The sequence below is a fragment of the Capra hircus genome, chromosome 28 (assembly GCF_001704415.2).
Source record: "Capra hircus breed San Clemente chromosome 28, ASM170441v1, whole genome shotgun sequence".
Classification (NCBI taxonomy): domain Eukaryota; kingdom Metazoa; phylum Chordata; class Mammalia; order Artiodactyla; family Bovidae; genus Capra; species Capra hircus.
This window is the reverse complement of record NC_030835.1, coordinates 40,898,625-40,913,704: the sequence shown is the minus strand read 5'-3', so window position 1 is coordinate 40,913,704 and position 15,080 is coordinate 40,898,625. Positions and strand designations below refer to the sequence as shown.

The window sequence follows — 15,080 nt, the reverse complement described above, 5'->3', positions numbered from 1 at the left end:
CTCTCTTTCCCAGGGTGAGCCCCAGTCTCCCCTCATCCTCCCCCAGCCCCCCCGCTCCTAGCGAAACGAGTCCCTCTCACTCCCTCCAGCTCTTCCGTCAACCCTGTGGTCACTTCCCTAATTAGTGTCTGGGAGGAACCCTCCCGCCCCCCAAGGAGGGCCTCCTAGTCTCTCCCTTCCCGAACACCCGTCCTCTCCACCGCACTTCCCCTCTCATTTTCGTCCAACACCGAGGGAGAGTGAAAAATAAGCTCTCCGAGGTCTGTGACCCAGGCTGCGGGCTTGCGCGCCCCGCCCGCCCCAGCCGTCCGCTTGTGTGTGTGTGTGTGTGTGTGTGTGTGTGTGTGTGTGTGTGCGCGCGCGCGCGCGCGTGCCTGGCCCGAGGCTGGAGAGGAAACAGCCGGTCCAGCCCGGGAGGAGGAAGGAGCCTCCCCTTCCTCGCCAGCCCCCTCCCCACTTCCCGTCCGGCTCGGCCGTTAGCTTCCCCGGACGCGGGCCTCGGGTGCACAGAGCCCTCTGGCCGCAGAGGAGATGGAGAAGGTGGAGGCGGATCGGGAGGAGCCGGCGGGGCGCATGCTGGGCGGGGCTCCCCAGGGCGCCCCGGCCGGTGGCGGCAGGGGCCACCGCGCAGGTAGGGGTGCTGTCACGGCCGCCCGGCGGGTCGGGCCGAGGGTTCCTCGGCGAGGGTGAGCTCTGTCCTCTGGAAATCGGTTAGGTCCGGGGTGCGCCTCGGTTAATATCTAGGGCTTCTGCACTCTTGCGGGGTGAGGGAAACTGAGGCAGGGCGCGTGGCGTGCCGAGCTGAAGTCTTTGTCCGGCCTGGGGCTGCCCGCCAGCGCCGAGCCGGGCCAGGTCCTCCCGGAAGACGGTGCTGAGATCCCGGGAGCAGTTCCCGCCCCCGTGGGTCCCGGTGGCCGAGGAAGGCGGCTTGAGCGCGCCGCTGGGTTTCGCTGCGCCCGGGGACTGAGCCAGCCGAGGCTCGGGGCTCCGCGCGCCCTCCCCTGCGCACTCTCCGGACAGGGGACGCCCCGCCGCCTGGTCCGGGAACCGCGTCCTGACACCCCGCAGAGTCTCGGGTTTCAGCCCTCGAGGACCTGGAGGGAGGAGGTGGGGGTGGGATGGGGGACGCGGTGCTGGCACCGTCCCAAGGGGCTGCTCTGCGAGCAGTTTCACCTCCCACTTCCTCCGCGTCTGTGATGCCCTCGGCTGTCTCGGAGCTGGAGCCGGGGAGCCCCGGTCAAGCTGTCAGCGCTGTCAGCGCTCAGGGTTGACACTGAGGCCGTGAAGTGCACCGTTGCTTTGCAGGAATGACAGGATGTCTCCTGCCATCTCGCTTTTAAAATACACGTGCAAAGGAATTTGAGACTTTGGGATGAGAATGAGATTTGGAGTGAGGGAGTTATGTGTCCTTGCTGGATTGGAAGGAGGCGGGTAACTTTGACAGCTTCTGGAGTCTTCCCCGGTGGCTCAGATGGTAAAGCGTCTGCCTGCAAGGAGGGAGACCCGGGTTCGATCCCTGGGTTGGGAAGATCTTCTGGAGAGGGAAACGGCACCCCACTCCAGTACTCTTGCCTGGAGAATTCCACGGGCGGAGGAGCCTGGTCACAAAGAATCGGACACGACTGAGCAGAGAGTCGGACATAACTGAGCGGTTTCACTTTCACTTTAGCAGCGCTGAACCTCGATTTCATCACATACACAAAAGAAGGCTGGTAACCTCCCCCCTCCCCATCTTGTCTGGATATCTGCTGTGTGTGAAAGCACTTTGCAAAATGTATGGTCAGTTGGGCAGGCAAAGGCGATTTGGATAGTACCAGAGTCTTCAGAGCTGGAGTCTGAGACAGTTAGCCTGCACCTCAATCCTGCACCTAATTGTGTCTTAGTTGCCCCACTTATGAGATGGGGACAATGACAATGTCCTCGTAGAGTCTCTGTGGGTTTGACCGTGGCCATGGATGTGGACACCCAACCTGGTGCTGAGACACGTAGTGAGCTCTAAACGAGAGCCTCAGATGCTCTTTTCACTAAACAAACCCCAGTTAATTTGGAGTGGTGTTAAAAAAAAAAAAAAACCACCACCAGTGTGATTTGATTATCGTATGAATGTGTGTCTGTGTGTGTTCAGTCGTGTCTGACTCTTTGCAACCCCATGGATTCTAGCCCACCAGGCTCCTCTGTCCATGGATTTTCCAGGCAAAAATACTGGAGTTGGTTGCCATTTTCTTCTTCAGGGGATCTTCCTGACTCAGGGATCGAACCCTTGTCTCCTGCATCTGCGAACAGATTGTTTACCACTGTGCCATCTGGAAAAACCACATATCCTGTAAAGTATGAATCAGCTCAGTTCAGTTCAGTTGTTCAGTCGTGTCCAGCTCTTGGCAACCCCATGGACTGCAGCATGCCTGGATTCCCTGTCCATCACCAACTCCCAGAGCTTCCTGAAACTCATGTCCATCGAGTCGGTGATGCCATCCAATCTCATCCTCTGTCATCTCCTTCTCCTCCCACCTTCAATCTTTCCCAGCATCAAGGTCTTTTCCAATGTGTCAGTTCTTCACATCAGGTGGCCAAAGGATTGGAGTTTCAGCTTCAGCATCAGTCCTTCCAATGAATATTCAGGACTGATTTCCTTTAGGATGGACTGGTTGGATCTCCTTGCAGTTCAAGGGACGCTCAAGAGTCTTCTCCAACACCACAGTTCAAAAGCATCAATTCTTCAGCGCTCAGTTTTCTTTATGGTCCAACTTTCACCTCCATACATGACTACTGGAAAAACCATAGCTTTGATAAGACGGACCTTTGTTGGCTAAGTAATCTCTGCTTTTTAATATGCTGTCTAGGTTGGTCATAGCTTTTCTTCCAAGGAGCAAGCGGCTTTTAATTTCATGGTTGTAGTCACCATCTGCAGTGATTTTGGAGCCCCCCAAAATAAAGTCTGACACTGTTTCCATTGTTTCCCACCTATTTGCCATGAAGAGATGGGACCAGATGCCATGATCTTAGTTTTCTGAATGTTGAGTTTTAAGACAACTTTTTCACTTTCCTCTTTTACTTTCATGAAGAGGCTCTTTAGTTCTTTGCTTTCTGCCATAAGGGTGGTGTCATCTGCATATCTGAGGTTATTGATGTTTCTTCCAGCAATCTTGATTCCAGCTTGTGCTTCATCCAGCCCAGCATTTCTCATGATGTACTCTGCATATAAGTTAAATAAGCAGGGTGACAATATACAGCCTTGACGTACTCCTTTCCCGATTTAGAATCAGTCTGTTTTTCCATGTCCAGTTCTAACTGTTACTTCTTGACCTGCATACAGATTTCTCAGGAGGCAGTTCAGGTGCTCTGGTATTCCCATCTCTTAAAAAATTTTTCACAGTTTATTGTGATTCAGACAGTCAAAGGCTTTGGTGTAGTCAGTAAAGCAGAAGTAGATGTTTTTCTGGAACTCTCTTGCTTTTTCGATGATCTAACAGATGTTGGCAATTTGATCTCTGGTTCCTCTGCCTTTTTTAAATCCAGCTTGAACATTTGGAAGTTCACAGTTCACGTACTGTTGAAATCTGGCTTGGAGAATTTTGTGTATTACTTTGCTGGTGTGTGAGATGGGTGCAATTGTGTGGTAGTTTGAAAATTTTTTGGCATTGCCTTTCTTTGAGATTGGAATGAAAACTGACCTTTTCCAGTCCTGTGGCCACTGCTGAGTTTTCCAAATTTGCTGGCATATTGAGTGCAGCACTTTCACAGCATTGTCTTTTAGGATTTGAAATAGCTCACCTGGAATTCCATCACCTTCACTTGCTTTGTTCATAGTGATGCTTCCTAAGGCCCACTTGACTTCGCGTTCCAGGATGTCTGGCTTTTTGGTGAGTGATCACACCATCGTGGTTATCTGGGTCAAGAAGATCTGTTTTGTATAGTTCTTCTGTGTATTCTTGCCACCTCTTCTTAATATCTTCTGCTTCTACTAGGTCCATACTGTTTCTGTCCTTTATCGAGCCCAGCTTTGCATGAGATGTTCCTTTGGTATCTCTCATTTTCTTAAAGAAATCTCTAGTCTTTCCCATTCTATTGTTTTCCTCTGTTTCTTTGCATTGATCTCTGAGGACGACTTTCTTATCTCTCCTTGCTATTCTTTGGAACTCTGCATTCAAATGGATGTATCTTTCCTTTTCTCCTTTGCCTTTAGCTTCTCTTCTTTTCTCAGCTATTTGTAAGGCCTCCTCAGACAACCATTTTGCCTTTTTGCATTTCTTTTTCTTGGGAATGGTCTTGATCACTGCCTCCTTTACAATGTCACAAACCTCCATCCATAGTTCTTCAGGCACTCTGTCTATCAGATCTAATCCCTAGAATCTATTTGTCACTTCCACTGTATAATCGTAAGGGATTTGATTTAGGTCATACCTGAATGGTCCAGTGGTTTTCCTTACTTTCTTCAATTTCAGTCTGAATTTTGCAATAAGGAGTTCATGATCTGAGCCACAGTCAGCTCCCTGTCTTGTTTTTGCTGGCTGTGAATAGCAGAGTATTTAAAAAGAAATTTAATCGTAATAAGTTCACAAGTGGCACATCAAATCTTCTGAGGGAATCTTCCCACCCAGGGATCAAACCCGGATCTCCCACATTGCAGGCAGATTCTTTACCGTCTGAGCCACTAGGAAGCCCAATTGAGAATCTGGCACTGAGCAAAAAGAGGCCTGGAGCTTCTTTCTAAGCTGTGTGTCCTCGATCCTCAGTTTCCTCAACTGTTTACAAAAAAGATAAGACGGGGACAGTAACTTCTGGGTTAGGGCTGCCTGAGGATTCAGTGAAGTAAATGGTACGAGTACCTTGGGGCGTATGACTGACTGTGCAAATAGAAGATATCAGTGCTACCAGGAGGGAATAAGAAAGTCTGCAGCTTTTTAGAGCTTGCAGTATGCCAGGCGGTCTAGCAGGAATTGCTGTGATGAAACCTGCCCCAGACCATTTTAAGGTAGCTACTTATAATTTTCACTTTCCCCATACAAATCTGAGATGCAGATTCACCCCTCTTATTTCCAAGTCACATAGCCATTAAATGTAGAACCAGGGTTAGAACCGCGGGTTGGTGCCTCTCACAACTGTATTCTCAACCACTGGCTGAACTAAAGTTATGGAGACAAGCTGATGTTCAGAGCAGGCCTATGTTAGATCACTGGTAACTATATACCCTACATATTTATAGACTCTAAAACATGGGTGAATTGTTAACTCTGGAAGAAGAGACTTTGAAATAATCTTGTTTTCATCCCTATGTAAAATAATGCCATTTTAAGCTATCTTCTTTCCAAAATAAACAATGAAAATTTGCAGAGAAAAAAGTATTAAATTTTCATATAAAAATATATCACAAGAAATCATCAGAAATCTCCTTTTAAAAAATAATTGCTCTGAGAAAAAGAAAGCAAAAAAGAGAACTCATCAGAAATCTCAAAACTCAATGGAATTTGCATGAATGCTTTATTTTAACACACTTATTTGCCAGGACCCTTAAGACAGCACAAGAAGGGTAAGCTGGGATTGAGGCTTTTGGGATTATGATTACCTGGTAAGGCTGGGACCCAGGACATTTCTGCAGGGACCTCACTGCTCACTTGAGATGCCCCCAGCAATGGGCTTTCAGGCAAAGTCTGTGTACCTGAGGGAGAGTGAATGCCAGGTTTCTGTGCTGCAGAACCAATTCCCTGTTCCGTTGTTTCTCTTATTCTTTTTTCTTTTTCCAGAAGTAACTTGTGCTCTTCAGTTCAGTTCAGTCGCTCAGTCGTGTCCAACTCTTTGCGACCCCATGAATCGCAGCATGCCAGGCCTCCCTGTCCATCACCATCTCCTGGAGTTCACTCAGACTTGCGTCCATCGAGTCAGTGATGCCATCCAGCCATCTCATCCTCGGTCGTCCCCTTCTCCTACTGCCCCCAATCCCTCCCAGCACCAGAGTATTTTCCAATGAGTCAACCCTTCGCATGAGGTAGCCAAAGTACTGGAGTTTCAGCTTCAGCATCATTCCCTCCAAAGAAATCCCAGGGTTGATCTCCTTCAGAATGGACTGGTTGGATCTCCTTGCAGTCCAAGGGACTCTCAAGAGTCTTCTTCAACACCACAGTTCAAAACCATCAATTCTTCAGTGCTCAGTTTTCTTCACAGTCCAACTCTCACATCCATACATGACTACTGGAAAAACCATAGCCTTGACTAGACGGACCTTAGTTGGCAAAGTAATGTCTCTGCTTTTGAATATGCTGTCTAGGTTGGTCATAACTTTTCTTCCAAGGAGTAAGTGTCTTTTAATCTCATGGCTGCAATCACCATCTGCAGTGATTTTGGATCCCCCCAAAATAAATTCTGACACTGTTTCCACTGTTTCCCCATCTATTGCCCATGAAGTGATGCCATGATCTTCTTTTTCTGAATGTTGATCTTTAAGCCAACTTTTTCACTCTCCACTTTCACTTTCATAAAGAGGCTTTTTAGTTCCTCTTCACTTTCTGCCGTAAGGGTGGTGTTAGGAAACTTACAAATGAGAAAAAGAACATTGAAAACCACAGTAATTCCACCAATGCAGATCAATAGTTTGGTGTCTCTGTTCTTATAATCCATTTCTGTACCATGTTCATTAATTTATGTGTTTCCAAAACATTGCATGCAAACTATTATTGTTTAGTTAGATGACAAAAATAATACTTGCTCATTGTGCAAACATTAAGGTATTAGTTTAGAAAAAAAAAGAAGTCCAAATTTATTATGTTCATTAAAACATTTCCTTTTTTTAAAAAAAATATTCTTGAAATTTTGACTGAAGAAGGATTAGAGATTATATCATTAATGTCTGAATTTTATCGTGATTTTGGTCAAAGTTTTATGAAAGATCTTCAGAGTGAAGACAGTGATGATCTTCCTGCATGCCAAGTTGCTTTAGTAGTGTCTAACTCTTTGCAACCCTATGGACCTCAGTCAGGCTCCTCTGTCCATGGGGATTCTCCAGGCAGGAATATTAGAGTGGGCTGCCATGACCTCCTCCAGGAGATCTCTCTGACCCAGGGATTGAACCCGTGTCTCTTGTGTCTCTTGCATTGGCAGGTGGGTTCTTTACCTCTGGAGCCACCTGGGAAGCCCCTGAAGGAGCATGCTGCTGCTGCTAAGTCACTTCAGTTGTGTCCGACTCTGTGCGACCCCATAGATGGCAGCCCACCAGGCCCCCCGTCTCTGGGATTCTCCAGGCAAGAACACTGGAGTGGGTTGCCATTTCCTTTTCCAATGCATGAAAGTGAAAAGTGAAAGTGAAGTCGCTCAGTCGTGTCCTACTCTAGCGACCCCATGGACTGCAGCCTACCAGGCTCCTCCATCCATGGGATTTTCCAGGCAAAAGTACTGGAGTGGGGTGCCATTGCCTTCTCCTCTGAAGGAGCACAGTCATTTACAAACCTGCTCATCACTTGAGGTCTTGTTTTGGCTGTGGCATGTGTGATCATAGTTCTCAACCAGGGATCGAATCTGCATGCCTTATGTCTTACCACTAGCGCCACCTGGGAAGCCCGGTGATGTTTAAATAATAAGATCTGAAGCTTGGCACAGGACAGTTTCTGAGCATAGAATTTTTAGATTAGTATCATTAGACCAGAATTAGAATAATTTTTTTTGGCAGTGATAATAGTAATTCAGCTTATATGCCAGGTTCTCATGCAAAGCCAGAAGAGAATACTGCTTCCAGGCAGGCCCTGGACAGCCACCCTGGGGCTGGAGAGGGTCCCCGCTGGGCACTGTTGGTGCTGCCCTTGGCCAGGCACTTTCCAGATAGCAGAATGTAGTCATGTAAGGTTTTTTAGCCCTTGGGAGTCTTCTGTTGCTCTTCTCAACTTGAACGCCTGTGGTGAAAACTCCTTAGCAAATATCTTTCATGCAACAGTCATGCCCTTTTAAAAATACCTGCCACAGATACCTGGACCATTCTGATCCATTTTCTCTTTTGAAATCAGTTTACCAGCTGCTTCTTTGAGCACAGACTTCACCATCAGCTTCCCATTTTTCATACCAAGTGGAAGTGGGAAAGCAGAACTGTGGCTCACCAGTGAGTGACGTAATCTTTCTCTCTGGCTTTGGAAGGCAGTGGGGGCCCATGTGCTGTGCTCAGTTGCTGACATGACATGATTTTCTGTCTGCTTCCTTTTACTCAGTGCTCCTTCCTTTTGGCCACTTGCCTCCAGTCATGGCTCAGAAATGGGTGACAGAGATGTGGAGCTTCCTGAGATCACTTGGGTCGGTTGGTGTTTATAACAGAATCGCAGAACTTACTGCTGGATGAAGCCTCAAAAGAGCCAGTGGCCAGACCTCTTGAGTTCTGGCTGGTGAGGCATGGACAAGTGTATTTATCAAGTGCAGGGCTGAGAAATATATATTTGGTCCTTATAATGGTAAACATGAGTGTAGAAGGCCTGGTCTCACATTAGGTAATTGAAATAAATAGCCCTAGGTTCTCATTCCCAATCAACTTCAGGTAAATTTCTCAACCATGTTGCCTTGTGCTCATCCTGAAAACAGGTGGATATAATTCTACCTGTTCAACCCTTGCATTTGCCTTCCATGGTAGGACCACTTTTTTTTTTTTAATTCATTTATTTGGCTGTGCCAGGTCTTAGTTACAGCCCATGGGATCTTTAGTTGCAGTATATGGGATCTTAGTTCTCTAACCAGGGATTGAACATGAATCTCTTGCATTGGCAATGCAGAGTCTTAGCAACTGGACCACGAGTGAAGTCCCCTTGGTAGGACTTTTACCCTTTATTTGCAGATGGGTTTGAACTCTCAGAGAAATTCAGTTAAGACAGAAATTCCTGGAGGTTTGGCACTACAGTCTTTGGGGATAAGTCACATCAGAGTCCTGACAGTCTTAAGTGATGGTGGAGATCTCAGGATCTGCCTGGCTTAGCTGACAAGTGTGGAATGTGGGTGGGAGCAGCAGAATATTAGGACCTGAGTCCTCTCCCCTTACTCAGGACTGTTTCCGTTAAGTATGCTTCATTCCATAGTGCTGCATAATCCCCCCTGCTTAAGTAATATTAAGTGAATCAAACCAAATCCTTATTTATATATTTTTGAGCCATCATGCTTAAATTTGTGAGTGATTCCTTTTTCCAATATTGTCATTGATCTGTAAGGCCACATCTGTTCGCTAATCATTCATCATTCAGTTGGCATTTAGAGTGCCTTCTTGGCCCAGAATTACGAATAGAGCCACACATGAGTAGGATGTCAACTTTGAACTTCAGTTTAGTTCAGTCGCTCAGTCGTGTCCATGCGACCCCATGAACCGCAGCACGCCAGGCCTCCCTGTCCATCACCAACTCCCGGAGCCTACTCAAACCCATGCCCACTGAGTCGGTGATGCCGTCCAGCCATCTCATCCTCTGTTGTCCTCCTCTCCTCCTGCCCTCAATCCCAGTATCAGGGTCTTTTCAAATAAGTCAGCTCTTTGTATCACGTAGCCAAAGTATTGGAGTTTCAGCTTCAATATCAGTCCTTCCAATGAACACCCAGGACTGATCTTGAACTTAACCTAGAGAAAGACAGCCTTCTGAATGGGAGAAAATAATAGCAAATGAAGCAACGGACAAACAACTAATCTCAAAAATATACAAGCAACTTATGCAGCTCAATTCCAGAAAAATAAACGACCCAATCAAAAAATGGGCCAAAGAACTAAATAGACATTTCTCCAAAGAAGACATATGGATGGCTAACAAACACATGAAAAGATGCTCAACATCACTCATTATTAGAGAAACGCAAATCAAAACCACAATGAGGTACCACTTCACACCAGTCAGAATGGCTGCGATCCAAAAATCTGCAAGCAATAAATGCTGGAGAGGGTGTGGAGAAAAGGGAACCCTCCTACACTGTTGGTGGGAATGCAAACTAGTGCAGCCACTATGGAGAACAGTGTGGAGATTCCTTAAAAAATTGCAAATAGAACTACCTTATGACCCAGCAATCCCACTGCTGGGCATACACACCGAGGAAACCAGAATTGAAAGAGACACATGTACCCCAATGTTCATCGCAGCACTGTTTATAATAGCCAGGACATGGAAACAACCTAGATGTCCATCAGCAGATGAATGGATAAGAAAGCTGTGGTACATATACACAATGGAGTATTACTCAGCCGTTAAAAAGAATTCATTTGAATCAGTTCTGATGAGATGGATGAAACTGGAGCCGATTATACAGAGTGAAGTAAGCCAGAAAGAAAAACACCAATACAGTATACTAACACATATATATGGAATTTAGAAAGATGGCAATGATGACCCTGTATGCAAGACAGGAAAAAAGACACAGATGTGTATAACGGACTTTTGGACTCAGAGGGAGAGGGAGAGGGTGGGATGATTTGGGAGAATGGCATTCTAACATGTATACTATCATGTAAGAATTGAATCGCCAGTCTTTGTCTGATGCAGGATACAGCATGCTTGGGGCTGGTGCATGGGGATGACCCAGAGAGATGTTATGGGGAGGGAAGTGGGAGGGGGGTTCATGTTTGGGAATGCATGTAAGAATTAAAGATTTTAAAATTAAAAAAAAAAAAAAGAAAAGTGTTAGCTTTTTGCCCCAGAAACATTTAAGTTAGTGTTGGCTGATTCTGGGGTGCCCATACGGGGGAGTCTGCATGTGGGTCAGGTGGGGGCTGCAATGGATGATGTGTGGGGACCCTTCCAGCTCTCGGATTCAGCGACTTTTGTCCTGGAAGACTGGGATTGTCTGGGACTCGGGGTGTGAATTTCCTAGTCCCTGCTCTGTGTACTCAACCACTCCAGTACTCTTGCCTGGAAAATCCCATGGACAGAGGGCCTGGTAGGCTGCAGTCCATGGGGTTGCTAAGAGTCGGACAAGACTGAGCGACTTCACTTTCACTTTTCACTTTCTTGCATTGGAGAAGGAAATGGCAACCCACTCCAGTGTTCTTGCCTGGAGAATCCCAGGGATGGCAGAGCCTGATGAGCTGCCGTCTATGGGGTCGCACAGAGTTGGACACAACTGAAGTGACTTAGCAGCAGCAGCAGCAGCTCTGTGGGGTTTCACGTTTTGCCTCCTCCCCCCACTCACATGGTTGCATTTCAAGAGGCTCAGACAGCTCCCCGCAGTCAGCTGCCTGAATGCAATTGGTACTTGACCTTCCCAGGGTTATCTGTATCTAGGACTGATATTAATCATTAACACGATCATGTTCACTCAGGCAAACACAGAAACCAGGAATAGAAACGTGCATTTGACAGGTGGCCCTGCGTGGAGACTAAATGCTTTCACAGGTTGAAGGGGGGAAATATCTAAATTTAATGACTGAATTGTGTCTTGAATGTAGAATCTGACTTTAAATTTGGTTTTGGGACGTAGACACCAACGTAACTTTTCTTTTTCATACCTGTGGTTTCTTAATTTGCAAGTAGATTGATAAGATGATTTGGCATAATTATTAGGCTTTATTTTTGACACAGGAGAAGGTGTTTTGCATTTATAAGTAAAGCAAGTCTCATCTTAGTAAAATACTGATAGCCAAAGAAGGACTGTTTCAGAGTGGTCAAAAATAGATCAATGGGGGTTGTGTTTCTAATGTACTGGAAACATAGACTTGTGAATGCCGCTTTGAGATTACAGATCTTCAAATGAAAAAATTTTGCACATCTCAGTACAATTCTTTTTTTTTAATTGAGATATGGTCGACACGAACAAGATCAGACTGGGTGTACAACGTGGTGATCTGCTATTTGTGCACATTGTGAAATGATCTCCACAGTAAGTCTAGTTACATTCGCCACCTCGCATGGTTACAAAGTCTTTTTCCTGTGATGAGATCTTGCAACGTCTACTCTCTTATAGACTCCGTACAATGATTAATATTTCCCTGGTGTTTTTCATTATAGCCATGGGCCAGGCATAGTGAAATGCGAGACGGCTGACCTTGGGCATAGATATTCTGCATTCAATTCAAATAATAGACTTGGGGCCTCAAATTACCTTGACTCTGATCAGTTTTTTTGTTTTCCTTTCTCTGGTTATACAATTCTCTTCTAAAGACTCTAACATCCATTTATTCATTCCACTGTATTTATTCATCTGTCCAGGAACACTCATTTGGCATCTACTGTCTGCATGGCACTGTGGTATATAGCAGTGTGTTTAAAGATGCATTGGATTGTCCACAAGGACCATCTGGTCTAAAGCAAAGATCTAACAAGGCCTGGTGTTCTTCCCAGGTGATTTAAGGCAACCCTCAGAGCTTCACGGTCATTCTTAGGGTGCTTCTCCCAAAGGCATCTGTGTCTTCCAAAGACCTTCCTGTGCTTTCGCAGTCCTGACACTAGTTTGTGTCAGTATTTCTCTGCTCAGTCCCTCCTGACAGTCAGGCCTGGATACTACTGCCAGGATAATCTTTCCAAAGGAGAGATCTGATTAGATCACTCTTCCTTGTGCAAATACTCATTACTGTCCTGTAGGCAAATTCTTAGCATTCCTTTCCAGGCCTTCCATAAAGTGAAACTGAAGTCGCTCAGTCCTGTCCGACTCTTTGCGACCCGTGGACTGTAGCTCACCAAGCTCCTCTGTCCATGGCATTCTCCAGGCAAGAATACTAGAGTGGGTTGCCATTTCCTTCTCCATAAACAGTCCACCAAATCCCTAAAACAGATGCTCTGGCTCACTTGGTTCTGCCCACCAAGAACATGATGGCATCTGCCCTATTTGTCCCAAGTCTCCACACCTCATTTTACTGTATCCCAAAGTGGGATTGGCAGCTCACCGCTCAAAAGCTAATAAGGAGGCAAGATCGGTGGAAAGGAAAGTTCGCTTTATTTTGGATGCCAGCAACTGGTAGGGAAGATGGGGAGAGCAGACTCCTGTCCAAATCAATCCTCCTCCTCCCCATTAACAATCAGGGGGCAAGATTTTACAGACAGAGGTAGGGGGCTACATGCAGAAACAGGACAGTCAGCTCTTGAAATTGGTCATCGGTGGTCTGACCAGCATCATCTTGATTGTTAATCTTCAGTTTTAGGGTCAGTTTGTTCCCGTTTCCTTGAGACCAGTTCTCGGCTTATGTCTTGGTTACAGCCTGGTCATCACGTGGTTAACTTCTTCCACCTGGTAGGGACTTCAGTATCTATAAGATTGCTCATAGTACATGGTTCAGAATATTAGCTATATCCCCTGAGAAGGAATTATAGGTCTTTATACTTAATGTCTAAACTATATTATTTAGTATTGTTGGACTGTTTTCCTTTGTTTATGCATTTTCTCACTTTTCTGGTCAAACTTATTTTTTTGGCTAAAGTTTTTCCACAGACAAAGGCAGGCTGAGGACGGGGTGGGGGCAGGGGAGAGGAGAAAGAGCATCTTGCGCTATTTCAATACTTCCAGCCTTCCCTGGTCTTCTGGAATCATCTACTCTTTGCCACTTGTGTTCTGTTGCAGGTTATTTTGTTTCTTAACCTGCTTTCTGCCTCCAGTGTAAACCCCTTCAGCTCAAGGAAGCTCTCCGGTGATCTCCTTGTCTCTCATGTATGTAGTACATCACAGTTTACTACGCTCTGAGTTGAATTAAATGCTTTGTTGTATTTTAGATTGAGCAATCCAGTGGGTGGGTTAACCAAGTCTGTTAATTTTTATATATTTTGAAACCAGAGTTCCAGAAGTTCATTTCAGTTCAGAAGTTTATTGTAATGCACAAATCACTTTGCTGGATACCACGGTAGCCTTTCGATTAAAAAGAGAATTGTATAGATTGTTGTTCATACCCTTGACAAGTCACAATGCAGCGGAAAAAGGAGAATTCATTTTTTGGCATTTCTGGATGCTGTTTCATCAGAATGATTGGCCATTGGTATACACCAAAATTATCAAGAAGTGACCAGCAGCTAGTGGGTGTCCAGTGAATATTTTATAGGATAGATGGATGGATAGGTGGGTAGGTGAGTGGAAAAAGAAAGAAGGAATTTGTTAATTTAGAATTTATCAACTGCAGTGTTTATTGCTAATTATAACAATTGTGTTGAATATTATAGTGTTTTTTATTATTAAAAAAAATTTTTACAATGTTGTGTTGGTTTCTGCCATACAACAATCTGAGTCGGCCATCAGTTCAGTTCAGTTCAGTCGCTCAGTCGTGTCCGACTCTTTGCGACCCCATGAATCACAGCACGCCAGGCCTCCCTGTTCATCACCAACTCCCAGAGTTCACTCAAACTCACGGCCATTGAGTCGATGATGTCATCCAAACATTTCATCCTCTGTCGTCCCCTTCTCCTCCTGCCCCGAATCCTTCCCAGCATCAGAGTCTTTTCCAATGAGTCAACTCTTTGCATGAGGTGGCCAAAGTATTGGAGTTTCAGCTTCAGCATCAGTCCTTCCAATGAACACCCAGGACTGATCTCCTTTAGGATGGACTGGTTAGATCTCCTTGCAGTCCAAGGGACTCTCAAGAGTCTTCCCCAACACCACCATTCAAAAGCATCAATTCTTCTACGCTCAGCTTACTTCACAGTCCAACTCTCACATCCATACATGACTACTGGAAAAACCATAGCCTTGACGAGATGGACCTTTTTTTGCAAAGTAATGTCTCTGCTTTTGAATATGCTATCTAGGTTGGTCATAACTTTCCTTCCAAGGAGTAAGTGTCTTTTAATTTCATGGCTGTGGTCACCATCTGCAGTGATTTTGGAGCCCCCCAAAATAAAGTCTGACACTGTTTCCACTGTTTCCCCGTTTATTTGCCATGAAGTGACTGCAAGGAGATCCACCCAGTCCATTCTAAAGGAGATCAGCCCTGGGTGTTCTTTGGAAGGAATGATGCTAAAGCTGAAAGTCCAGTACTTTGGCCACCTCATGTGAAGAGCTGACTCATTGGAAAAGACTCTGATGCTGGGAAGGATTGTGGGCAGGAGGAGAAGGGGACGACAGAGGATGAGATGGCTGGATGGCAGGAAGCAACAGTTAGAACTGGACATGGAACAACAGACTGGGTCCAAATAGAAAAAGAGGTCCGTCAAGGCTGTATATTGTCACCCTGT

At 45.7% G+C, this 15,080-nt stretch overlaps 1 protein-coding gene across 1 annotated transcript in view; it reads left to right on the top strand.

Annotated features, from left to right (window-relative positions):
* The window catches only part of DISC1 (disrupted in schizophrenia 1), a 446,732-nt gene continuing 432,037 nt past the window's right edge, over positions 386-15,080 (top strand). The window contains exon 1 of the mRNA XM_018042542.1: positions 386-631. Coding sequence (XP_017898031.1) covers positions 532-631 — 100 coding nt within the window. The 5' untranslated portion in view covers positions 386-531. The remainder of the gene's footprint in view (positions 632-15,080) is intronic.